Here is a 25,932-nt window from a genome sequence, read left to right as displayed (position 1 = left end):
GACAGTGGTTTTCTGAAGTGTTCCTGAGCCCATGTGGTGATATACTTTCGATATTGATGTTGGTTTATGATACAGTGCTGTCTGAGGGATTGAAGGTCGCGGTCATTCAATGTTGGTTTCCGGCCATGCCGCTTACGTGGAGTGATTTCTCCAGATTCTCTGAACCTTTGGATAATATTATGGACCGTAGATGTTGAAATCCCTAAATGTCTTGCAATTGTACTTCTTAAACTGTTTGACTATTTGCTCATGCAGTTTTGGACAACGGGTTGTACCTCGCCCCATCCTTTCTTGTGAAAGACTGAGCATTTTTTTGGGAAACATTTTTTATACCCAATCATGGCACCCACCTGTGAGATGTTCCAAATAAGTGTTTGATGAGTATTCCTCAACTTTATCAGTATTTATTGCCACCTTTCCTAACTTCTCTGTCACGTGTTGCTGGCATCAAATTCTAAAGTTAATGATTATTTGCAAAAAAAAAAAAAGTTCATCAGTTTGAACATCAAATATGTTGTCTTTGTAGCATATTCAACTGAATATGGGTTGAAAATGATTTGCAAGTCATTGTATTCCGTTTATACAGTATTTACACCTAACACAATTTCCCAACACATATGGAAACGGGGTTTGTAGAGTTGACCTACATTTATGTCGATGTCAGAATGGATGAATTGTCTGTAGATGGCATCATAGTGTTACGAATGAAATGTGTCCTTTTCACTATGTTCCTGGTGTACAAATATTACATGTTCAAGCCGTACTTATTGGTTTTGGCAATGGCTTCCTTATCCCGCCAGGAAAATCATGTGCTTGGCTGTCGTTCATACCAAGCCCCCACCCCTCTTTCAATGTACGCTATTTAAGAGCTATGATCGGATTAATTCTGAATTTGTCCCACCCATCGACAGGACAAAATTAAATATGATTGGATTTCGTTTCTGTCAATTTCTTCGTCTGGTATTTTTACTTTTTCCAACAAGTCAGTTACTTGTTTTATCGTCTTAGTCAACATTCCTCTGTTTTGATTACTGATCAACTTATTTTTACCTTTTTGGCAACTTTCAAGTGAATCATTCGGTCAACGTTCACATGGACTGTTTATTAGAATAATTGATCATTAAGAACGGGAACACACACAGATGTGGAAATGATCGAAGCAAAGGATGAAAAAATAGACCGTTACTCTGCATCCACATTCTGTTCCTCCACTGTTCTTATTACTCATGAAAACTAACTCCTTTTATTGTAGTCTTTTGACAGACACTTGTGCAGTAAGTCAGGCGACAGTCAGTCGTATTTTCCGTCCCCAGGATGTGTTTCGTCTATCGTAGCCTCTATTCTGGACAGAGTTCTAGAAGAGAAAACAGCATTACAATTGTCATATAATCGTGTCCAACTGAGACATAATAGTGTCTTACCCGTGTTGTCTGCAAAGTGCAACTTTTTCGTGAAGTTGAGACATGCGGCTTGTTTCTTGAAATCCTCCAGCTGAGCATCATCGAGTGTTCCAGTCCTCGCTGTTACATGCAGAGACAGGCTTATGATGTCACAATAAACCAATCAAAATCCTTGTCGAAGATAATATGCCGGTAAATATGGATACAACTTAAAAGCGTTGACTCACTTAAAAGGAGGAGCAATCTGCCCTTCATGGGACTCCTCAAGTTAGGGAGATTTACTGTCATGTGGTCGACGAGGAGGAGGCAGTCAGGACATGACTTGAGGTATTTCTCCAAATGTTCTTCAGCATTGAGGCTGTACTGAGCTGTTAGACATCAGCATGAAATAGCGTCATTCATGAATCTCCATCCAGTCAACCATTAGGTGGGAGTTGATCACATGCAGACGATGCAGGAGAGTCAGCTACTGTATGTACATTAGGGCTGCAGCTATCAATTATTTTAATAAATCGAGCAATCTATAAATTAATTTGTTTGATTAATCGAGTAATCGAGCAAAACGGACTTTCTCGCAGCAATGCATCTTTAAGGGAAAATAGTTGAAATAAACAAGGATTTTTTTTAAAATGCCTTAACACGTTCTTATAAGTGCACAACATGGATATTGCATTTTTACCATAAGAAAATCACAAACAAACAGATACTAGATAATGAAAACGGTGTCACGGCGCAGACTTGAACCCGCTTTTCTCCAGTAGCTGATCTCCCAATACCTCCTCTGGCTGCGTGCCCAGACATGCCCCAGCTCGCGCTGGGTGCAGCACAGCCACGCAGCAACAACGCTGCAGACAATTGCGAATCAGCACACCTGGTCCTGACTAGAGGGAGTGGCATAAAAGCCAGTGGACTCAAGAGACCTTTGCCAGAACGTAGCCCATCTTTCACAGTAAGAATCATGTCAGGCCCCCTCCCTTGTTCCTTGCTCGCCTTCTTTGTGCTCTTCTTTGTTCCCGTGTTTGATGTGAAGTGAAGTGAATTACATTTATATAGCGCTTTACATTGTGAAACCCAATATCTACGTTACATTTTTAAACCAATGTGGGGGGCACTGGGAGCAGGTGGGTAAAGTGTCTTGCCCAAGGACACAACGGCAGTGACTAGGATGGTGGAAGCGGGGATCGAACCTGCAACCCTGAAGTTGCTGGCACAGCCGCTCTACATACCGAGCTATACCGTCCCTTGTGTCTTTCACAGTGTCTTCCCTGTTGCCTCTGATCGTGTCTTGCCTCACGACTTCCACCCCGATCTCTGCTTGCCTCCCTCGACCCTTGACCCCTGCTTGGACTCGGACATCGTTGCCTCTCTCCAACCCCCAACTGCTTGCCTTCCTGCTGACTGCCTCTTCACCTTGCCCCTTGGATTCGGCGAAAGATTCACACAACACGCACCGACAACAACCCCTGGTAAAACTTACATTGTTAATTCTACACATCGTCCGCACCCATTTACTTGTGGTAGCCTATACAAACCCCACACACTCATCAAGGTTTTCGAGAAACCTGGTAAACCGCAGTTCTGCCTTGGTGTCCCCTCCTTCCCTTTGCCCGGTACACCACATATGGGACTAAAACGGTTGACTCTCTGATAAAGTATGATAACCTGAGTAATTAACAACAACAGATACACACTGGAAAAGGTATGAATTGGAATTGCAGTGTTTTAGCTACTTCTAAATCACTAATCCTCGCCTCTCTTGCGACAAATGAAGTAAGTTTCTTACAAGTATCATCCCTGCAGGACGAGGAATAGCTAAACATGCTTCACTACACACCGTAGCTCACTGGCATAACTGCAATTAGTGTATCTACACCTGACATCCTACTATGATTACATTGATATTTTGTCTTAGCATTGTAAAATCTTTTTTAATTAAAAAAAAAAAAAAATTTAAACTTAGGATATATGTCCTTGGACACAGGAACACTTAAATTATGACCATTGTATGATCCGGTAACTACTTGGTATCGGATCGATACATACATTTGTGGTATCATACAAAACTAATGTAAAGCATCCAAACAACAAAAGAATAAGTGATTTTTACATTTTAACAGAAGTGTAGATAGAATATGTTACAACAGAAAGTAAGCAGATATTAACAGTAAATGAACAATTGGATTAATAATCAATTTTTTACAGCGTGTCCTTAATAATTTTGACAAAATAGTAGAATGGAAAATGACACAATGTGTTACTGCATACGTTACCACACAAATAGGGAGCCTTTGTTTGCTTACTTAATAATGAAAGACAAGTTGTCTAGTATGTTCACTATTTTATTTAGCCTCTTAAGGCCCATGCTGGTTGTTTACATGTTTTTTTATTTTATTTCTCTTTGCTATTTGGGCTTATAGATGATGGATAGATAGATAGATAGATAGATAGATAGATCTTTGGGAGAGTTATTGGACCCCAATGAGAATAAAAACTAAATCATCTTTTGATATGATGTACTTGGTCCATAAGTGCAAAAACATGTACTTCATGTGTAGTGACATGCAAATTTTTATTTTTAGACATTTTTTTCCCAAATTCCGTTGTATGTTATACTCTTCTGACACCACCAGATGACAGTATAAGTGTTCATTTGTCGGAATAGTAGTATACCCAATTTTGGAAATAAGAGTTAAAAGGTGCTGTCCACGCATGTGGCCACTAAGGCATTTAGAGGTTAAGGAGAAAATTGCAAAAAGAAACATGTTTAATGTACCATAAGATTTTTTGTTAAAATAGAGACAATGTAATTTTTTGTGGTCCCCTTTATTTAGAAAAGTATCAAATTACATTTTGGTACCAGTACCAAAATATTGGTATTGGGACAACCCTGATATAAATGTATATAAATATATGTTTACACATATTTTAAATGTTCTTAACTTATTCCGTCACTAACTCTCACCCTGTCTCATCACTCGTTTCTTCTTGTTTAATCACGTGATTGAAAACAAAATAGTGCAGTTAAAGGAAACTTCCTTACACAGCCCTAAATAGAATATACTTACTTTCAACGGTTGCAACACCTCTCGTATAAGTGGAAGTTAAGTTTTCGTAGGTGCATTTTCCCACTCTAGTAAGGGAAAAATAAAACAACAGTTATTTTTATGCTTTCCATTTTGTCCAAAAATGTGCTCATGAAAAAAAGAAGTTACTCTTTGTGTCCCCATCTCACTGGGATATTATCACTGTCAGGGATAACTGAAAAATAAACCCAGAGGTTGATCCCTTTTTCCAGTTCATTCAAGAAATCTTGATTGTCTGACGTCCCGGCGTATAATATCCATTTTCCAGACACCTATAGACACAACAAATATTGCACTGTAACAAAGTAGAGGTACTTCGTTACTGCACCAGGCAATACAAGGCAGGGCAGTAACCTAAATACTTGACCAATAATACATCCTGTTTAGAGAGCCCAGTGAAAAGGCCATTGCAGTAGTCCAGCATGCTGGAGACAAATTAGTCCGCATTAGACAATTTTTTTTTAATTTTGGCAATATTTTTTGGCGGTAAATAGTTGCTAATGTTATTGACTTAATATAGCTGTCAAGTCTGAGTCCATTATCATCCCCAGGTTTCTAATTCGATTGTTAGGTTTCAGGGAGAGGCTCTCAAAATGTCTGATTACAATTTCTCGATGCTTTTCTGGGCCACGGACAGGGACGTCATACAGGTGGGAACGGTGAGGACAATTCTAAGGTTCTACAGCCCACTTGGGCATCACACTCATTCTCTTTTTCTGCCACATCAATATGGAATGCACTTCCAACGGGTGTAAAAGAAAGTGCTTCTCTATCCTCCTTCAAAACCGCACTAAAAGGACACCTCAGTCAACGTCTACCCTTGACCAACACCCTGCCTCCTCCACATCCCACCTTTTGGATTGTAAATAATCAAATGTAAATAATCAAATGTATATACTTGTTGTTATGCTTTCTGAGGTCACTATGTTCACTGCTGGCTGTACATATCCTCCCAAGTCAGAGCTACACTGTTTCAATGTCCATTTCTCTGATTATGCAATTGTTGACTGAAGTACTGATTTCAACCAAACTTAACCCCAATAAGTTTTTCAACACTCTTAAGTCGGGCTCCATGTTAATCAATTCATGGTACAAATATATACTATCTGCATAATACAGTCACCACACAAGTTAATCAGCATAGTATATACATTGAATTATTTACAATCCGGGGGGTGGGATGAGGAGCTTTGGTTGATATCAGTACTTCAGTCATCAACAATTGCATCAACAGAGAAATGCACATTGAAACAGAGTAGGGGTTGACTTAGTAGGATATGTACAGCCAGCAGAGAACAAAGTGAGTTCACATAGCATAAGAACAAGTATATACATTAGAAATGCATTCGATTATTTACAATCCGGGGAGATGGGATGTGAATGGAGGATGATTAAAGGGTTGAAGTTGCCTGTAGGTGTTGTGGTGCATCATGTACAGTAGATGGCGGTATTGTCCTGTTTAAGAGTGTCACATGCTGTTTACGGCGGACGAACTGCCTTATGGTAGAGTGTTAGACGTAAACGTGAATGTTGTTGTGTGCTGTTACTGCGCTGGAAGGACGTTAATGAAACTGCCTAACAATAAACCCACATAAGAAACCAAGAACTCGCCCTCGATCATTCTACAGTTATAACGTCATTGGGCAGACACGCTCTCAAACACGTCACTCAGGTCCTCATGGAGCTAGGGGGGCGTGGCCTCCAGCTCTGCCTGAATTTCGGGAGAAAATTTGTCCCGGGAGGTTTTCGGGAGAAACGCTGAATTTCGGGAATCTCCCGGAACATCCGGGAGGGTTGGCAAGTATGGAAAAGCTATGGCATGGAACAAGAAAACTTACTTGGCAAAGGCATGACGCAGACAATGAAGCCAGGCCGACTGACTGGCAAAGACAAGCCTAAATAATGCCTCTGATTAGAGCTTGGGAAGCAGGTGAGCGGGCGAGCACTAATCAGAGACAGATGAATACAATGAGTAACCATGGTGACAAAACAAACAAGGAAGTGCAAACAGGAACTAATGGAGTCTTAAACGGAAAATAACATAAAACATGATCCAAACCACAGATCATGACATTCCATCAGTAATGCCCGCATTACTATACTGAAAATCCTGTCCAGACCGCAGTCCCTGCAGTGTTTACGGAAGTAAACGTGTTTCAATTCTAGTGGTCCCAGTACTGGCGCATTTGTTGCAATATTCAAGGATTCTGTGCAATCAAAGTCAGTATTTTCTGAACTGTCTTTGAAGAGCCTGTTGGCGGTCAGTGGTGGAACATTGATTGGCATGAGTCCCTAAAACATTATTTTTGCCTGTTTCTGCTAATTTGTCAACTATTTATTTTGTAACCAACTACAATTTTATGATGAATACTACACACTGATTATATATATCATTAGCGTCGTCATTATTCGCCATTATGCAACCATAGCGTAGGAGAGTTCACACTGAAGTTGCATTATAACACTCTCTGATTCATTTGTAATATAAAACTCATAATAATAATGTATATAACATTGCTGACAGAAAAAAAAAACCTTCATACCATATGATAAGCAAGGCACGCTACTACAGCTTTGCGGTATAGGTGTGCTACTTAAACTTAATTGATGTAGTTTAAAGGCCTACTAAAATGAGATTTTCTTATTTAAACAGGGATAGCAGGTCCATTCTATGCGTCATACTTGATCATTTCGCGATATTGCCATATTTTTGCTGAAAGGATTTAGTAGAGAACATTGACGATAAAGTACGCAACTTTTGGTCGCTAATAAAAAAGCCTCGCCTGTACCGGAAGTAGCAGACAATGTGCGCGTGACGTCACTGGTTGTGGAACATTGTTTACAATCATGGCCAACAGCAGCGAGAGCGATTCGAACCGAGAATGCGACGATTTTCCCATTAATTTGAGTGAGGATGAAAGATTTGTGGATGAAGATAGTGAGTGTGAAGGACTAGAAAAAAAAAAAAGAAAAAAAAAAGGCAGGGCAGTGGGAGCGATTCAGATGTTATTAATCACATTTACTAGGATGATTCTGGAAAATCCCTTATCTGCCTATTGTGTTACTAGTGTTGTAGTGAAATTATACTGTCGTACATGAAAGTCGGAGGGGTGTGGCCACGGGTGTGGTGACCGCCAGTGTCTCTGAGGGAAGCCATGGAGGAGGCAAGAGTGTCGCAGCTGCCTAGTTTTACACGAGGAACGACGCAAGCTCCGCTCATGTCTACGGTAAGAGCCGACTTATTACCACCATGGGATCCATGTTCGCTTGACCGCTCTGTTCCATAGTAAATCTTCACCTTCGGGAATGTAAAGAAGGAAACACCGGCTTTGTTTGTGATGCTAAAGGCAGCTGCAATACACCGCTTCCCACCTCCATCTTTCTTCTTTGACATCTCCATTATTAATTGAACAAACTGCAAAAGAGTCAGTAACACAGATGTCCAGAATACTTTGTAATTATGCGATTAAAGCAGACTACTTCTAGCTGGGATCGGGCTGGAAAAAAATGTCCGCTACAATCCGAGACGTCACGTGCACACGTCATCATACGCGAAATTTAAAATTGCAATTTAGTAAAGTAAAAAAGCCGTATTGGCATGTGTTGGAATGTTAAGATTTCATCCTTTATATATAAACTATCAGACTGCGTGGTCGGTAGTAGTGGGTTTCAGTAGGCCTTTAATAGCCTTAGTTATTAAAACAGTGTTTTGTGGGCTCTAAATACTTGATGGACTGACAGACTCAGTCAAAAAGGTGGAGTTCTATGTTTTTTTTTATCTTCGCTTTTATCGTTTTCACCATAGATGGCAGGTTATTGTGATGGTCCATACCACCCATCTCTACTGGCTTGGTGTGGCCTGTGGGCCTTGAATTTGAGACCTGTGGTTTAAATGCCTTAATGTACCATTACAGTAATAACAATAAACAAACAATAATGCTTTTTAATCAATTGGATTTATTCAGTATTTGCTGTTTAATTCTAATACAGTAACAAGTTGTTGTTTAAAAATTCTGAATCAAAGAGTTTGTGCACGGACAACATACAGTATCTTTGGGTGGATATCCAGCCCGTTTTCCTGGCAAGAAAATTTTTTTGCACCAGAACCTCCTCTGTTTTCAGGTCAACTGTAGCGCTGTGCAAAGTCTCCCTGTTTGCATGTTGCCTGCTCGCTTTTCCATGCAACAACATTGCCCTCACGTGTTTGGGCCACCTCATGCACACTAAAGATGACTGAAGCTTTCTTACACTTCCATTTTCAACCATTTATATCAGGGTTTCCAAACCTTTTTTCCACCAGGGACCGGTTTAATGTATGCATTATTTTCACGGACCGGCTTTCTACTGTACGATTGGCAGATAAAAACAGCAAAACAATTGGCTACAATCTGGCACATTAACATTTTACAATCACATTGTACACTCATGCACTCACCAATAACAATTGTACTTAGTCTAGTGACATGTGATAAGAATATCAATTTATATATATTAATCATGAAATACCTTCTCCTAGATTACATAAATACTAAAAAAAACTCTACTGTATTTTGCGGATAAAAAGTTGTCTCCTGTATCTCATACTTGTGCTACAGCACACATCTCATTGTGCAAAATGTGAATGTTTTAAGGTGAACTAAACGTGAGCTCTGAAAAGGGTACATGTCTTTATTTCCATTGAGAGTGGGCCATAACATTTATGTTAGAATTTAGCATAATGGAAATGACTGCATTATTTGATTAGTATACTTTATGTTGCTGAGATAGGCGCCAGCGCCCCCCGCAACCTCAAAAAAAAAAAAGGAAAAAGTGGTAGAAAATGGATCAATGGATGATGTCAGGTTTGGGACAGGTGTGATGCTGGTGTGGCGACAATGTGCACGTCTTACATGTGGTCCAAGTATATGGGGTGCCAAATGTAAAAGTTCACTTCCACTTTTATAGCGGATATATTTCTCACTTTGCTTGGATTTAACTTACTTTTTTCAGATGTGGCTCATTTTTGTTAAAATTAAGTTAAAAGTAAATGTTGACTCAAAATATGATATGTACATGTTAAATCCAAACCGAAATCTTAAATATAAATATATTTGGAGAATATAAATCTATGTCTTCAATCTAAACCTAAATGTTGAATATAAAGCGAAATGTTAAATATAAAACCTAAATGTTGTTTATACATCTTAAATCTAAATCCAAACCAAAATATTGAATTGAAATCTAAATGTGAGCACTAAATGTTAAATGTGAGCGCTAAATATTACATCTAAATCCAAGTCTTAAATCTAAACCTAAGTCTTGAATCTAAACCTATATGTAAAATCGAAACCTAAATCCAAACCTGAATCTTAAATCTGTATCTTAAATCTAAATGTGAGTGCTAAACTTAAATTTAAACCTATATGTTGAATCTATCCCCACTGTGATTTAATTTGATTATTTTTGAAGTTATTATGCCAAACATTAGGCCCTGCGATGAGGTGGCGACTTGTCCAGGATGTACCCTGCCTTCCGCCCGATTGTAGCTGAGATAGGCGCCAGCGCCCCCCCGCGACCCCAAAAGGGAATAAGCGGTAGGAAATGGATGGATGGATGTTGAATCTAAACCTAAATCTAAACCTGAATCTTAAATATAAATATTAAATCTAAATATGAACGCTAGATGTCATATCTAAACCAACACTTTCAATCTAAACCTAAATGTTCCGTAAATCTTAAATCTAAATGTGAGCGCTAAATGTTAAATCTAAACCTAAATGTTAAATATAAATATTAAATCTAAATGTGAACACTAGATGTTAAATCTAAACCAAAATGTTCCATATACGTAAATCTGAAATCTAAATGTGAGTGCTAAATGTTAAATCTAAAACTAAATGTTAAATATAAATATTAAATCAAAATGTGAACACTAGATGTTAAATCTAAACCAAAATGGTTCATACTCCTAAATCATAAATTTAAATGTAAGCGCTAAATGTTAAATCTAAACCTAAATGTTGAATATAAATATTAAATCAAAATGTGAACACTAGATGTTAAATCTAAACCAAAAAGTTTCATATTCCTAAATCATAAATCTAAATGTGAGCGCTAAATGTTAAATCTAAACCTACATGCTAAATCTAAACCTACATATTATATCTAAACCAAAATATTAGATCTAAATCCAAATCCATTCATCCATCCATTTTCTACCGCTTGTCCGTTTTGGGATCGCGGGGGATCTCAGCTGCATTCGGGCGGAAGGCGGTGTACACCCTGGACAAATCGCGACCTCATCACATCGCTATCTCACCAAGTGTAAAGAATAATATTTGTAGGATCAAACACCTTTCTCCTGCAAAGCCACGCCCACATCTCTGCCTCTTAGTGCAGACGCTCTTACACTTTTCTTACTTGTGTTATTAGTGGGAAATTTGAATAGCCTAAATACAAGATAATAAAAATATAAGACAACTAATAAGTTACATAATAATACTCTAACTTCTTTAAAGGGGAACATTATCACAATTTCAGAAGGGTTAAAACCAATAAAAATCAGTTCCTAGTGGCTTATTTTATTTTTCGAAGTTTTTTTCAAAATTTTACCTATCGTGGAATATCCCGAAAAAAGGCTTTAAAGTGCCCGATTTTCGCTATCTGTTAAGCCACCGTCCATTTTCCTGTGACGTCGTTCAGTGATATACATGCTATCCAGGTGGATAGCACAGCAAGATATAGCGACATTAGCTCGGATTTCAGCGGCTTAAGCGATTCAGCAGATTACGCATGTACTGAAACAGATGGTTGGAGTATGGAGGCAGATAGCGAAAACGAAATTGAAGAAGAAACTAAAGCTATTGAGCGAATAGCTATTGACGCTATTCGGCCATGTCTGCCTTAGCATCGCCAGTAAAATGTGCCGACCAAACGATCGGGACTTTCGCATCTTGTGACACTGGAGCAACTTAAATATATCGATTGGTAAGTGTTTGTTTGGCATTAAATGTGGGTGGAGGGAAACGCTGGATGCAAATATAGCTACAAATGTAAATACTGCTAGCCTAAATATCATGTTAGTATCGATTAACTGGCAGTCATGCCGCGACTAAATATGTCTGATTAGCACATAAGTCAATAACATCAACAAAACTCACCTTTGTGATTTCGTTGACTTTATCGTTGGAAATGCATCTGCAGGTTATCCATACAACTCTGTGCCATGTCTGCCTTAGCATGTTAGTATGCTAAGGCAGTAAATCAACTTGAATCCGTCCCTGATCGTGTTGTTACACCCTCCGACAACACACCGACGAGGCATGATGTCTCCAAGGTACGGAAAACAGTCGAAAAAACGGAAAATAACAGAGCTGATTTGACTCGATGTTTGTAATGTGTTTGAGGAAATGGCAGTTGACTACCGTCATCGCTCCGAGAGCAAAAAATAGAAAGGCGTTTAATTTGCAAAAATTCACCCATTTAGAGTTCGGAAATCGGTTTAAAAAATATATGGTCTTTTTTCTGCAACATCAAGATATATATTGACGCTTACATAGGTCTGGTGATAATGTTCCCCTTTAAGTAAGTGGTTAATTGTAAAAAAGTAAACAGTTTGGGTGTATTACTATCAGGCACAGTCAAGAACACTAAAAAACAAGAATATTGAAGGTGGCAATGGATCGGGGAGAGGGCCCATACTGATACTTTTTCAGGGGGGCCAGAATTCTAAGCGTGGCCACAGACAAAGGTTCCAGTTTGAGTTTAGCTGAAGAAAATAGTTTTTGCATCAAGACATTGATCTGTATGATGCAGTGACAACATAAATCAGTAGTGGCCAAGTGGCACCATGGAGTGTGCAGGTAAAACTACTGGGGTCCCAAAATTCATCCCTGAGGGACTGGTCTGAGACACGGTTACCAATTTCAACAAACTACCAAAGAAAACATTTCACATACCTGTACTTCAGTTACTGATATTTCTGAAAACTTTCACTACATTTCCTACATAAAATTAAAATATCCCGAAAGATGGCAAACCAGACTAATTTTCTGATCAGAATATTTGAACGTTTCGAGTACCTACACGTCAAATATCATATTTTCAGAAGCAACACCGTTTTTTACAGAGTGAAACAAAACGTACCAGGTTCCGATCTTCCAGAGAAACCACAAGCTCTTCACAGGTGGGATCGGATGCAGCAGTCAGAGAGGCCACAGCGAGCAAACCTAAACAAAAGTGAACAAACATGATGAGATGTTTGATGACAATCAGTGACCACGCTGAGAGCGGGAAGACTGTCCCTGGATGCAAGAAAGATGACCAACTATATAGTCTGAGACATTATGATGCAAACAAGGACTTAGGACTTGGACCTGTGAGGAATATTGACGATGTCTGTGTCTTATCTTGGATTGACTTAATGCATTGGTAGGCAACCTTTCTCTCAGTTTTTAAATAAAGTGCTGAGCAACATTTTAGTCATTCATTTTCATTTCATTTTACTGATTTATTTTGACATTCTTTGCTCTGTTTCTAGTTTGAGTTGTTGTGATTATTTACATTTTGGTGTTTCATCATGGCTGGTGAAAGTGCTGTATGGATTACAACACATTCAGTTTCAGTTCAGTTCAATACATTATTAAGCACATTCAAAAGCAACCCAAGTTAGCCAAAGTGTTATAAATACGATGCTATTTATAAAAATTGTGCGAAGCAGTGTTGCGTTTACATTTTAACATGGCAGGATTAATAAAATAAAACAACAGCCATTGCTATACCTTAAAAAAAGTGAAAAAAGATATATAAAACATTGAAATCTTTTTTTTTCCCATCAGGACTGAGGCCATGGAAGTTTAAGGAGTGCTTACACTTGTCCAACAATCTGGCCTATTATGTGTGCATCCTCTTTTCAGAACAAGATACCGAATAATCCATTCATTTTTGTTATTTAATTTACTCATTTATTTCAGGGAAAGACATGGAAAAAAAAGTACAAGGTAGACAACACATAATAAGATAAATTAATGTAATGCAAAAGGTAATGTACAGTTGTTAAGCATGATGGTGTTATTTTTGACTAAAGGGGAGGTGACGGCAAACGAACACCAGGTGGCAGTATGTCCAAAGATTTATTATATATAGTAAATATATACATAAATCTGTAGTACTACTACTACTACTACTACTACTAATACTAATACTGCTAATGAATAAACCAAGGAAATGAAGTCTGACCAAAACTGAAGTGTGTATGGTGTAAGGCTATGTGTGTAGATTAGCTGAAGGATGTCTTACCAAAATGTTGACGAGAGTGAAGTAACGCGGAAGTCCGTGGGAAAATATGTCCAAGAGGGAGGTCGAGAATCCAAAAGGCAGTCCGGGAGGCAAGGGGAACAACAGGGGATCCAGGAGAAACACGGGAAGAGTTGCGGGAAGACACCAAGAGCATCAGACAACAGAAACACGGAAGTCGCGGGGAAGAGAGAGTACGCGGGATGGAAGCCAGACACAGGATGCTTACTCAGGTACGGATGGCTATAATCCGGCGAGTGATGGCAAGTTGTCCAGGTCTATAAAGGCAGCTCCGTCATTACCATCAGGTGTGAAGTTTGCAGGTGACTGATTGCAGCTGGCGGCTGCTGCAGGGCGGAGACGCGCGCACCTCATTCCTGGATGTGTGCGCCTGTGGGCGTGTCCCGAGTGGCGCACAGATGGACGAGCGGCGCTGGCAGGGGTCTGAACCGTAACAGTACCCCCTTCTTATGGACAGCTTCCAGATGTCCCACAGGTTGAAACACCAAGAGCACAGGAACAAAAGTCAAGGGAGGGCGGAGGGGCGAACTGGTGGTGGGTCGCCCAGCCCAAGTGTCCCCGAATCCACCGGGGACGAGTCTGGTGGCGACGGCGAGTAGAATGCCGCTGACGCCGGCGAGGCGGGCAACCAAGGAACGGCCACCATCTTGGAAGTCGGGGAGGCGTACGCGAGTGGCACCATGGTGCGTCTCGCTAGAAACGAGGAGGTGACGTCTGAAGCTTAGAGGCATAGGAAGACGGCGGCGTGGAGGCAGCGGACGTCATCTGCGGCGTGGAAGCAGCGGACGTCAAAGCTAAAGACGAGGAGGGCAGCTGAAGAGTTGGCCGAGGTGCTGAAGTCGGCGTTGCAGGCCGAGGGGCAGAGGTCGGGGCCAGCCTGGGAGCTGGTGGAAACACAGGGGCCAGCCAGGGAGCTGGTGGAAACGAGGGGTTCAGCCTGGGTGCTGGCACTTGTTCGGGTGCTAGCTCGGAGTCTAGCTCGGGTACTGCCGCTAGCTTGGATGCTAGCTCGGGGACTGCCACTAGCTTGGAGGCTAGCTCGGGGACTGCCACTAGCTCGGAGGCTAGCTCGGGGACTGCCGCTAGCTCGGAGGCTAGCTCGGGGACTGCCGCTAGCTCGGGGGCTAATTGTGGGGCTGGTGCTAGCTCGGGGGATAGCTCGGGGACAGACGCTAGCTCGGAGGCTAGCTGTGGGACTGGTGCTAGTTCGGGCGCTAGCCTGGGGACTGGTGCCAGCTCAGAGGCTAGTCTGGGGACTGGAGCTAGCTCGGTCGCTAGCCAGGGAACTGGTGCTAGGTCGGAGGCTAGCCAGGGAACTGGTGGCTGTGGCTGAGAAAAGCGGAAGACAGGTGGAATTAGTTTGGCAGGGGGTAGCCTGTCTGGGTGCCGCTGCGCCGCCACACCAGCACAGCCACCAGTACTTTCCCCCCCTCCAAAATCGGATGCCAGACGCTTCCTGCAGACTGAGGAACAGTCTCTAAGGGTGGGAAGAGGGTGTCCAGGCGACGAGAAAATTGCTCTTTGCTAATATTGCTACTGAACATCCCCTTCCAAGACATGTTGACAGGACAAGACAAATCCTCCCGTGTGGAGCAAAAAAAAAAGAAAAAGACAGTGAATGGGAGAAGAGGAGGAGAAAGAAAAAAAAATTCAGAGGGGGCTGAACGAAAGTCACTGGGGCAGGGCTAAGGTACTCGGCCGTCAGGTCCCTAATCAATTCAATCAATCAATCAATGTTTATTTATATAGCCCCAAATCACAAATGTCTCAAAGGACTGCACAAATCATTACGACTATAACATCCTCGGAAGAACCCACAAAAGGGCAAGGAAAACTCACACCCAGTGGGCAGGGAGAATTCACATTCAGTGGGACGCCAGCGACAATGCTGACTATGAGAAACCTTGGAGAGGACCTCAGATGTGGGCAACCCCCCCCCCTCTAGGGGACCGAAAGCAATGGATGTCGAGCGGGTCTAACATGATACCGTGAAAGTTCAATCCATAGTGGCTCCAAGACAGCAGTGAGAGTCCCGTCCACAGGAAACCATCTCAAGCGGATCAGCAGCGTAGAGATGTCCCCAACCGATACAGGCGAGCGGTCCATCCTGGGTCCCGACGAGCGGTCCATCCTGGGTCTCGACTCTGGACAGTCAGTACTTCATCCATGGTCATCGGACCGGACCCCCTCCACAAGGGAGGGGGGGACATAGGAGAAAGAAAAGAAGCGGCAGATCAACTGGTCTAAAAAGGAGGTCTATTTAAAGGCTAGAGTATACAGATGAGTTTTAAGATGAGACTTAAATGCTTCTACTGAGGTAGCATCTCGAACTGTTACCGGGAGGGCATTCCAGAGTACTGGAGCCCGAACGGAAAACGCTCTATAGCCCGCAGACTTTTTTTGAGCTCTAGGAATCACTAATAAGCCGGAGTCTTTTGAACGCAGATTTCTTGCCGGGACATACGGTACAATACAATCGGCAAGATAGGCTGGAGCTAGACCGTGTAGTATTTTATACGTAAGTAGTAAAACCTTAAAGTCACATCTTAAGTGCACAGGAAGCCAGTGCAGGTGAGCCAGTACAGGCGTAATATGATCAAACTTTCTTGTTCTTGTCAAAAGTCTAGCAGCCGCATTTTGTACCAACTGTAATCTTTTAATTCTAGACATTGGCCGGATTATACAGTTATGTTTGACTAAAGGGGAGGTGGCGGCAAACGAACACCAGGTGGCAGTATGTCCAAAGATTTATTATAAATAGTAAATATATACATAAATCTGTAGTACTACTACTACTACTACTACTACTACTACTACTACTACTACTACTAATACTAATACTGCTAATGAATAAACCAAGGAAATGAAGTCTGACCAAAACTGAAGTGTGTATGGTGTAAGGCTATGTGTGTAGATTAGCTGAAGGATGTCTTACCAAAATGTTGACGAGAGTGAAGTAACGCGGAAGTCCGTGGGAAAACGTGTTCAAGCGGGAGGTCGAGAATCCAAAAGGCAGTCCGGGAGGCAAGGGGAACAACAGGGGATCCAGGAGAAACACGGGAAGAGCTGCGGGAAGACACCAAGAGCATCAGACAACAGAAACACGGAAGTCGCAGGGGAAGAGCGAGTACGCGGGATGGAAGCCAGACACAGGATGCTTACTCAGGTACAGATGGCTATAATCCGGCGAGTGATGGCAGGTTGTCCAGGTCTATAAAGGCAGTTCCGTCATTACCATCAGGTGTGAAGTTTGCAGGTGACTGATTACAGCTGGCGGCTGCTGCAGGGCGGAGACGCGCGCACCTCATTCCTGGATGTGTGCGCCTGTGGGCGTGTCCCGAGTGGCGCACAGATGGACGAGCGGCGCTGGCAGGGGTCTGAACCGTAACAGATGGTCCAGTTTTGCTTGAAAGGGGGTGGGAAGAAGGTAATTTATTTGATCCTAGTCCCAGCTCTCAATTCAGTGATTAAGTTTCACTGTTACTTTAAGGCAGTGGTTCTCAAACTTTTTTTTGACATCCCCCACTTTGGACAAAGGGGAGTTTTCAAGCCCCACCTGCCCCCATCGCCCTAACAGATCGCTAATGCCAAGTTTAACATTTTCAAATTTATTGAACATCAAGTAACATCAAGTTGTATACATTCCAACTCAATAACATAAAATAAAATCAAGTTCAATAATAAATAAAATAACTGTGCAGCTGTGGTATAACTTGCATCAAGTTCAATAATAAATCAAATAACTTGCATCAAGTTCAATAATAAATAAAACAAAAGTGTTATAACTTGCATCAATTTCAATAATAAGTCAAACAAAAGTGTTATAACTTGCATCAAGTTCAATAATAAATCAAATAACTTGCATCAAGTTCAATAATGAATAAATTAAAAGTGCCACTTTTTCGTGTTTTGATAAAATCTACCGCGCTCACAACATCTGTTAAAACATCATTGAATTCGGGGCTGAGCTGCCTTGATGCGAGTGCTTCCCGGTGAATGACGCAGTGTGTCCAATGCGCATTTGGCGCAACCCTCTTTATTAGAGCCTGCTGCCCGTTTCTTGACCCTGCCATGGTCTGTGCGCCATCGGAGCAAAAGTCCACACAGTTTTCCCATTTAAGGTCCTGTTCTTTGAGGAAACTGTCCATTATCTTGAACAGCTCATCGGCAGTGGCTCTATTTTTTATGTATTTGCAAAACAGTAAATCCTCGCACAGTGACTTGCCATTCAAAAAGCGGACGTATGTGATGAACAGGCAGTCTTTATTGCTGTCAGTAGCTTCGTCCACTTGTAAAGCAAAACAACTTTATTTTAATTTGTCTACGACAGGGGTCGGCAACCTTTACCACTCAAAGAGCCATTTCGACCCGTTTCACAAATTAAAGAAAACAATGGGAGCCACAAAACTCTTTTGAAATTTAAAATGAAATAACACTGTCTAATCCCCCTCTGATCCCCACAATTTCCCCCTCTGTCTTCTTTTTTTTCTCTTTCTATCCCTTGCTGCTCCAGCCCGGCTGCACAAAATGATAATATAAATAAATTTAATAAAGTCAAATTTAAATAAGGCAACAAGAGAAGTATCCTACACTTCTCTTCTGTAAAGAAAATGCGAACAGCCGATATGGGCATTTACATCAACTATATGATTTGCCTGAGAAGCTGGACAGGACAAAAAAATTAAAATATAAAATAAAATAAAATATTAAAAAATGAAATAACACTGCATATAAAGTTTTCTTTTTGCTTTGTGCTATGTATAAACAAACTATGATGGGTTATGTTTATGAAATCAATGAAGGACTGCAGAAAAAATGAAATAAAATTTCTGCAAGCAACAAAACGTTTTTAACTCTGAATAAGACGTCGGGTTGAAGGTTAAGTCCATCCATCATCTTCCGCTTATCCGAGGTCGGGTCGCGGGGGCAACAGCCTAAGCAGGGAAACCCAGACTTCCCTCTCCCCAGCCACTTCGTCTAGCTCTTCCCGGGGGATCCCGAGGCGTTCCCAGGCCAGCCAGGAGACATAGTCTTCCCAACGTGTCCTGGGTCTTCCCCGTGGCCTCCTACCGGTTGGACGTGCCCTAAACACCTCCCTAGGGAGGCGTTCGGGTGGCATCCTGACCTGATGCCCGAACCACCTCATCTGGCTCCTCTCGATGTGGAGGAGCAGCGGCTTTACTTTGAGTCCCTCCCGGAGGGCAGAGCTTCTCACCCTATCTCTAAGGGAGAGCCCCGCCACCCGGCGGAGGAAACTCATTTCGGCCGCTTGTACCGGTGATCTTATCCTTTCGGTCATGACCCAAAGCTCATGACCATAGGTGAGGATGGGAACGTAGATCGACCGGTAAATTGAGAGCTTTGCCTTCCGGCTCAGCTCCTTCTTCACCACAACGGATCGGTACAACGTCCGCATTACTGAAGACGCCGCACCGATCCGCCTGTCGATCTCATGATCCACTCTTCCCTCACTCGTGAACAAGACTCCTAGGTACTTGAACTCCTCCACTTGGGGCAGGGTCTCCTTTTCCGGGCGAGAACCATGGACTCGGACTTGGAGGTGCTGATTCTCATTCCGGTCGCTTCACACTCGGCTGCGAACCGATCCAGCGAGAGCTGAAGATCCCGGTCAGATGAAGCCATCAGGACCACATCATCTGCAAAAAGCAGAGACCTAATCCTGCGGTTACCAAACCGGAACCCCTCAACGCCTTGACTGCGCCTAGAAATTCTGTCCATAAAAGTTATGAACAGAATGGGTGACGAAGGACAGCCTTGGCGGAGTCCAACCCTCACTGGAAATGTGTTCGACTTACTGCCGGCAATGCGAACCAAGCTCTGGCACTGATCGTACAGGGAACGGACCGCCACAATAAGACAGTCCGATACCCCATACTCTCTGAGCACTCCCCACAGGACTTCCCGAGGGACACGGTCGAATGCCTTCTCCAAGTCCACAAAGCACATGTAGACTGGTTGGGCAAACTCCCATGCACCCTCAAGAACCCTGCCGAGAGTATAGAGCTGGTCCACAGTTCCACGACCAGGACGAAAACCACACTGTTCCTCCTGAATCCGAGGTTCGACTATCCGACGTAGCCTCCTCTCCAGTACACCTGAATAAACCTTACCGGGAAGGCTGAGGAGTGTGATCCCACGATAGTTGGAACACACCCTCCGGTCCCCCTTCTTAAAGAGAGGAACCACCACCCCGGTCTGCCAATCCAGAGGTACCGCCCCCGATGTCCACGCGATGCTGCAAAGTCTTGTCAACCAAGACAGCCCCACAGCATCCAGAGCCTTAAGGAACTCCGGGCGGATCTCGTCCACCCCTGGGGCCTTGTCACCGAGGAGCTTTTTAACTACCTCAGCGACCTCAGCCCCAGAAATAGGAGAGTCCACCACAGATTCCCCAGGCACTGCTTCCTCATAGGAAGACGTGTTGGTGGGATTGAGGAGGTCTTCGAAGTATTCCCTCCACCTATCCACAACATCCGCAGTCGAGGTCAGCAGAACACCATCCGCACCATACACGGTGTTGATAGTGCACTGCTTCCCCTTCCTGAGGCGGCGGACGGTGGTCCAGAATCGCTTCGAAGCCGTCCGGAAGTCGTTTTCCATGGCTTCCCCGAACTCTTCCCATGTCCGAGTTTTTGCCTCCGCGACCGCTGAAGCTGCACACCGCTTGGCCTGTCGGTACCTGTCCACTGCCTCCGGAGTCCTATGAGCCAAAAGGACCCGATAGGACTCCTTCTTCAGCTTGACGGCATCCCTCACCGCTGGTGTCCACCAAGGGGTTTTAGGATTGCCGCCCCGACAGGCACCAACTACCTTGCGGCCACAGCTCCGATCTGCCGCCTCGACAATAGAGGTGCGGAACATGGTCCACTCGGACTCAATGTCCAGCACCTCCCTCGTGACATGTTCAAAGTTCTTCCGGAGGTGGGAATTGAAACTTTGTCTGACAGGAGACTCTGCCAGACGTTCCCAGCAGACCCTCACAATGCGTTTGGGCCTCCCAGGTCTGTCCGGCATCCTCCCCCACCATCGCAGCCAACTCACCACCAGGTGGTGATCGGTAGAAAGCTCCGCCCCTCTCTTCACCCGAGTGTCCAAAACATGAGGCCGCAAATCCGATGACACAACTACAAAGTCGATCATGGAACTGCGGCCTAGGGTGTCCTGGTGCCAAGTGCACATATGGACACCCTTATGTTTGAACATGGTGTTTGTTATCGACAAACTGTGACGAGCACAAAAGTCCAATAACAAAACACCACTCGGGTTCAGATCCGGGCGGCCATTCTTCCCAATCACGCCTCTCCAGGTTTCACTGTCGTTGCCAACGTGAGCGTTGAAGTCTCCCAGTAGGACAAGGGAATCACCCGGGGGAGCACTTTCCAGTACTCCCTCGAGTGTTCCCAAAAAGGGTGGGTACTCTGAACTGCCGCTTGGTGCATAAGCACAAACAACAGTCAGGACCCGTCCCCCCACCCGAAGGCGGAGGGAGGCTACCCTTTCGTCCACCGGGTTGAACTCCAACGTACAGGCTTTGAGCCGGGGGGAAACAAGAATTGCCACCCCAGCCCGTCGCCTCTCACTGCCGGCAACGCCAGAGTGGAAGAGGGTCCAATCCCTCTCGAGAGAAGTGGTTCCAGAGCCCTTGCTGTGCGTCGAAGTGAGTCCGACTATATTCAGCCGGAATTTTTCGACTTCGTGCACTAGCTCAGGCTCTTTCCCCCCCAGTGACGTGACGTTCCACGTCCCAAGAGCTAGCTTCTGTAGCCGAGGATCGGACCGCCAAGTGCCCTGCCTTCGGCTGTCGCCCAGCTCACAATGCACCCGACCTCTATGGCCCCTGCTATGGGTGGTGAGCCCATTGGTGGGGTGACCCACGTTGCCTCTTCGGGCTGTGCCCGGCCGGGCCCCATGGGAACAGGCCCGGCCACCAGGCGCTCGCCATCGTGCCCCACCTCCGGGCCTGGCTCCAGAGGGGGGCCCTGGTGACCCGCGTCCGGGCGAGGGAAATCTGGGTCCATGGTTTTTCATCTTCATAAAGGTCTTCGAGCTGCTCTTTGTCTGATCCCTCACCTAGAACCTGTTTGCCTTGGGAGACCCTACCAGGGGGCTTTATGCCCCCGGACAACATAGCTCCTAAGATCATTGGGACACGCAAACTCCTCTACCACGATAAGGTTGCAGCTCAGAGAAGGTTAAGTAAAATACTTAATGTCTATTTAAGTCTTCCTTGTAGTAATGAAAAAACAAAACGCCGAACTTAAATTATTCACTTGCAGAAAACCAAAAATGCCGTCCTCTCTCTCTGTGTCTTTTACTGGCGCCGTGCATCAGCTGCCAACCTAAATGATAAAATGTCTATTTCGCTGAACAATTAAAAAATGTGAATATATGCACAAGTATAGGAAATTAAAATATTTATCATACGTGGTCAATGTGATTTCTGCTTCTGAACCGCAGCGCACAGCGTCTCCACATAGGGGCTGTATGACGTCACCTTTATCTTCACACGGGAATGTAAAGTCTCATCTGTGAGGCGTGTGCCATGTTTGTTTTTAATAAAGTTCATGTTGGAGAACACCTGCTCACATACATATGTGGATCCAAAAGATCGACAGGACTCCAAGTGCATACTTTTTCATGTTCACATAAAAGTCTGGGATAGCGTTCCAAGTTTCGAACACAAGTTTGTCTGGTTTGGGGAGGTTTTCAATATCACACTATTTGTGATTCTGAACAAGAACGGGCTTCTGGGGTGAAACATCTTCAATGTCCGCTGTCATGCGCTTTAACTTGGACACCCATATGTCTCCGTCCTGGCGGCTGCTGCAGGACAGAGACGTGGGCGGCCGTGGGCGTGTCCCGAGGTTCGACAAGCAGGATGACAAGCTGAGCCGCATCAGAGTGATCAAAGAGCCGCATGCGGCTCCGGAGCCGCCGGTTGCCAAACCCTGGTCTACGAGTTGTTCCTACAGATCACTTGCAATGTCGCATATACGTCTCTCAACTGTGGGACAGCTTTTAATTTTGCTGCGCTTGTCTCGTCAAGCATGACTGACACCATGTCTATTGCAGCGGGGAGAATCAGCTGCTCAGCAAATGTGTGTGCTTTTTTGCGTTGAGCAATTCTGTATGCAACTCTATATGAAGCCAATTCATCCATTTTGTGTAATTGTGGTCCACACATTAGCCTGCTACCCATCCGCGCGAAAGTTTGTTCCACTTAGCCCCGCCCCCATTAGTTACTGTTGCGTCTGTCAAAATTTCGCTTCTATCTAGACATTTAAAGTCTACAGGAAAAATACGTAATTTACATGAATGTATATATCGGATTTCACTGACAGAATCACAAATTGATTTACAGTTTGTATAGAAAATGTTGTTGTAAAAAAAAATCTAAGAATTGAAAAGAAAAAAAAATTTTAAAGTGAAATTCCCTCACGTTCCTCGCGCCCCACCTGTCATGTCTCTATTCACCACCAGTGGGGCGCGCCCCACACTTTGAGAAACACTGCTTTAAGGATTCTCATACAAATGTTGTATCATGCTGCCATTACCACAGGTAAAAATAATTATTACACTGTAACAATAAATTGTTTCACAATGTAGGAAGAATGAATATACCAACAATGGAAATAGACAAAATACCAACAATGGTAATAGACAACATAGCAATAATGGTAAGGAAACATTGAACACATGTTAACAACAGCAGGTCAAATTAAAGACCCTCGTCTCTATATTTGAACCAAACCCGATGTGTGTATAATAGTTTAAATCGATTAATAAATTGTCATTGCTTGTGTTGTAAGTCCTATTAAAACCTGTCCGTCGGACGCATCCTCCTCTCCACAGTCCTCCATCGCCAGACGCAAGACGGGCTTGCGCCCGGCTGAGCATACTCCACCCTCCCTTTTTTGAAGGGGCGGGAAATGAAGACTGCCGCGGCCACCTGTCTTCTCTTCTTCCATCGCTTCCCCCACCGAGGCGGCTTGTCCTCTTCCTCTGACACCTCTTCGTCTTGTGGTTGTACTTCTGCTTCTTCGTCCTCCTCGACCTTTTCTTTGTCTTTTTCTTCATCCCTTTCTTTGTCTTTGTCTTCCTTGTCCTCTTCGTCTTCCTCATCATCATCATCATCATCATCACCATGTTCCTCTTCATCACCATCATGCTCCGATTCATCATCCCCATGCTCCACTTTGATCGCTCTTGCTGTTCCTATTGAACGTGCCAAATTGTAAATGTCCTTTTTTTTTTCTTTTCTTTTTTCTTCTTTGTCATGAAAAAGGGACGTTTTTGTCATGATAAAGGGAGGTTTGTGTGGTTGGTGCACTAATTGTAAGTGTATATTGTGTTTTTTATGTTGATTTGATAAAAAAAAAAAAAAAAAAAAAAAAAGTATTTTTATTTTTTTTAAATAAAAAATTCTTCTGCGGCCCGGTACCAATCGGGCCACGGCCCAGTCCGGTGGTTGGGGACCACTGCCCTAAGGAACATAGGCCATTGATGAAACTCCTCCATCCCCTTCGGTCTTGTGCCCTCCCCTCCAGTTGTTGCCATGACAGCCCTTGTGCCTTCATCTCCTGCTCTGTGGTTCTTCTCCAGATGGCTCTAGGCCTTCCTCTCTTCCTCTTGCCTAGCGGATTCCATGTTAGTGGGAGGGTTGCAGTTTACTCCCAACAGGTCTGTGGCTGGTGGGATCTCTGCTGTCAGTTGGGGGGGTTGTCTATTGAGCAGTTCTCTAAAGTGTTCTGTCCATTTCTTTAGTTGGTCCTCCTTGGTTGTGAGTAGTGTACCCTGTGTGTTTTTAATTTGTGATTTTGACTGTTGAAACTTGCCTATGAATGTTTTTGTAGTTATGTAAAGTTCTTTAAGATTGTTTTCTCCTGCTGTCTCCTCTGCATGTTGTGTCAAATCCTCAATGAACTTATTTTTGTCTTTTCTGACACTTTTCTTCACTTCTTTGTTTGCTGCTTCATATGTTTTCTTTGCTGTGGCCTTTGTTGCTCCGGTTTTGCTTTTATTTAGTATCTCCTTCCCCCCCTTTCTCTCACCTACTTTCTTGAACGTTTCCATGGAATGCCACGGTGTGTTATTTCCCTTTCTTCTCCCAACCACTTCTTGACATTTCTCTTTCCATATTGTTTTCAGACTATTCCATTTATCCTCCACTGATATAGGGGTTTGTTCCAGACCTTTTAGTGCTTGGAACCGGTTATGTGTGTTCTCATCAAATACCTGACAAAATTGTTCGACATTAATTTAAACCTGTCTTGTGTATGGGAACCCAGTATTTGGTGCTACACCCCTGCCTGTCACTGAACAACATTGACAGTATTAGTACTCCTGACCCACAGCTCATTACCTTGCAGTCAGCATGGGATTTGATAACTCTTGGTGTGACTATTAATCGACTAGTAACCACACTGGACTTGGGAAGCAGTACTCTGTGGATGCATATTGTATGATGCTAGTTTAAAAAAAAAAAAAAGTTGGACACCCCTGATGAAGACCATTCTGAACGATTCCTAAAGTCATGTCCTGACTGCCTCCTTGTTGTCGATCACATGGCAGTGAAAACTCTTGAAGGTAAACTCATAAAAGGCAGATACCTGTACTTCTCAAGTGAGTCTACATTTTCCTCTTACTCTTCACTGCACCCCAAATTAGGCTTACTTCAAAAACACTGTGCTTGATAAATATTTCAATGGGTTCATTGTGAGATCACATGTCTCTGTGTGCAACAGCAAAGACCGGAACACTTGATCCCGCCCACCTGGATGTTGTCAAGAAGCAGATCACATGACTCAATTTCACTAAAGGTTTATACTTTACAAACACCACAAGTAATATGCTGCCTATTCTGTCTTACTTTGACACAATCACACAGTCTGTAATGATTCTCTCTCTTCCAGATCTGTGCCCAGAAGAGGGTCACCAGAACAACAAAGCTTCCTAGCGACAAAGACTGACAGTCACCTTGACATCACGTTTATCTTTAGACCGCCTTGCATGAAACACTGCAAATGTTAAATGCAGATGTGTGTGTTGTATGCAAACAATACTCTGATATGACCAGTTTTAAATGTTATGGTCTGTGTTTCTTGGTTGCAACTCATTAAAAAGACAAACTGATG

The 25,932-nt window shown here is 43.4% G+C and overlaps 1 protein-coding gene across 1 annotated transcript; it reads right to left on the bottom strand.

Annotated features, from left to right (window-relative positions):
• Positions 1–1,009: 1,009 nt before the first annotated feature.
• LOC133556912 (uncharacterized) lies at positions 1,010–23,875 on the bottom strand. Its single transcript, XM_061907263.1, has 9 exons — positions 23,748–23,875; positions 16,940–16,948; positions 16,713–16,843; positions 12,608–12,690; positions 4,613–4,755; positions 4,466–4,530; positions 1,628–1,768; positions 1,422–1,520; positions 1,010–1,354 (listed from the first exon to the last, which is right to left on the bottom strand). Exons 1-9 carry the CDS (start codon positions 23,873–23,875, stop codon positions 1,338–1,340), a joined length of 816 nt encoding a protein of 271 aa, XP_061763247.1. The 3' UTR covers positions 1,010–1,337.
• Between the last annotated feature and the right edge of the window lie 2,057 nt (positions 23,876–25,932).

This window comes from Nerophis ophidion, linkage group LG07, assembly GCF_033978795.1.
Source record: "Nerophis ophidion isolate RoL-2023_Sa linkage group LG07, RoL_Noph_v1.0, whole genome shotgun sequence".
NCBI classification, from domain to species: Eukaryota; Metazoa; Chordata; class Actinopteri; order Syngnathiformes; family Syngnathidae; genus Nerophis; species Nerophis ophidion.
This window is presented reverse-complemented; position numbering and strand designations above follow the sequence as displayed.

Excerpts from the sequence above, each read along its gene's own strand:
- LOC133556912 (XM_061907263.1), bottom strand. The coding sequence starts at position 23,875 with ATGAAGAAAAAGACAAAGAAAAGGTCGAGGAGGACGAAGAAGCAGAAG. Across the intron at positions 4,531-4,612 it reads GTGAGATGGGGACACAAAGA|AGTGGGAAAATGCACCTACG; the intron begins GTAACTTCTTTT and ends TTCCCTTACTAG. Across the intron at positions 1,769-4,465 it reads AGGTGTTGCAACCGTTGAAA|CTCAGTACAGCCTCAATGCT; the intron begins GTAAGTATATTC and ends GATGTCTAACAG.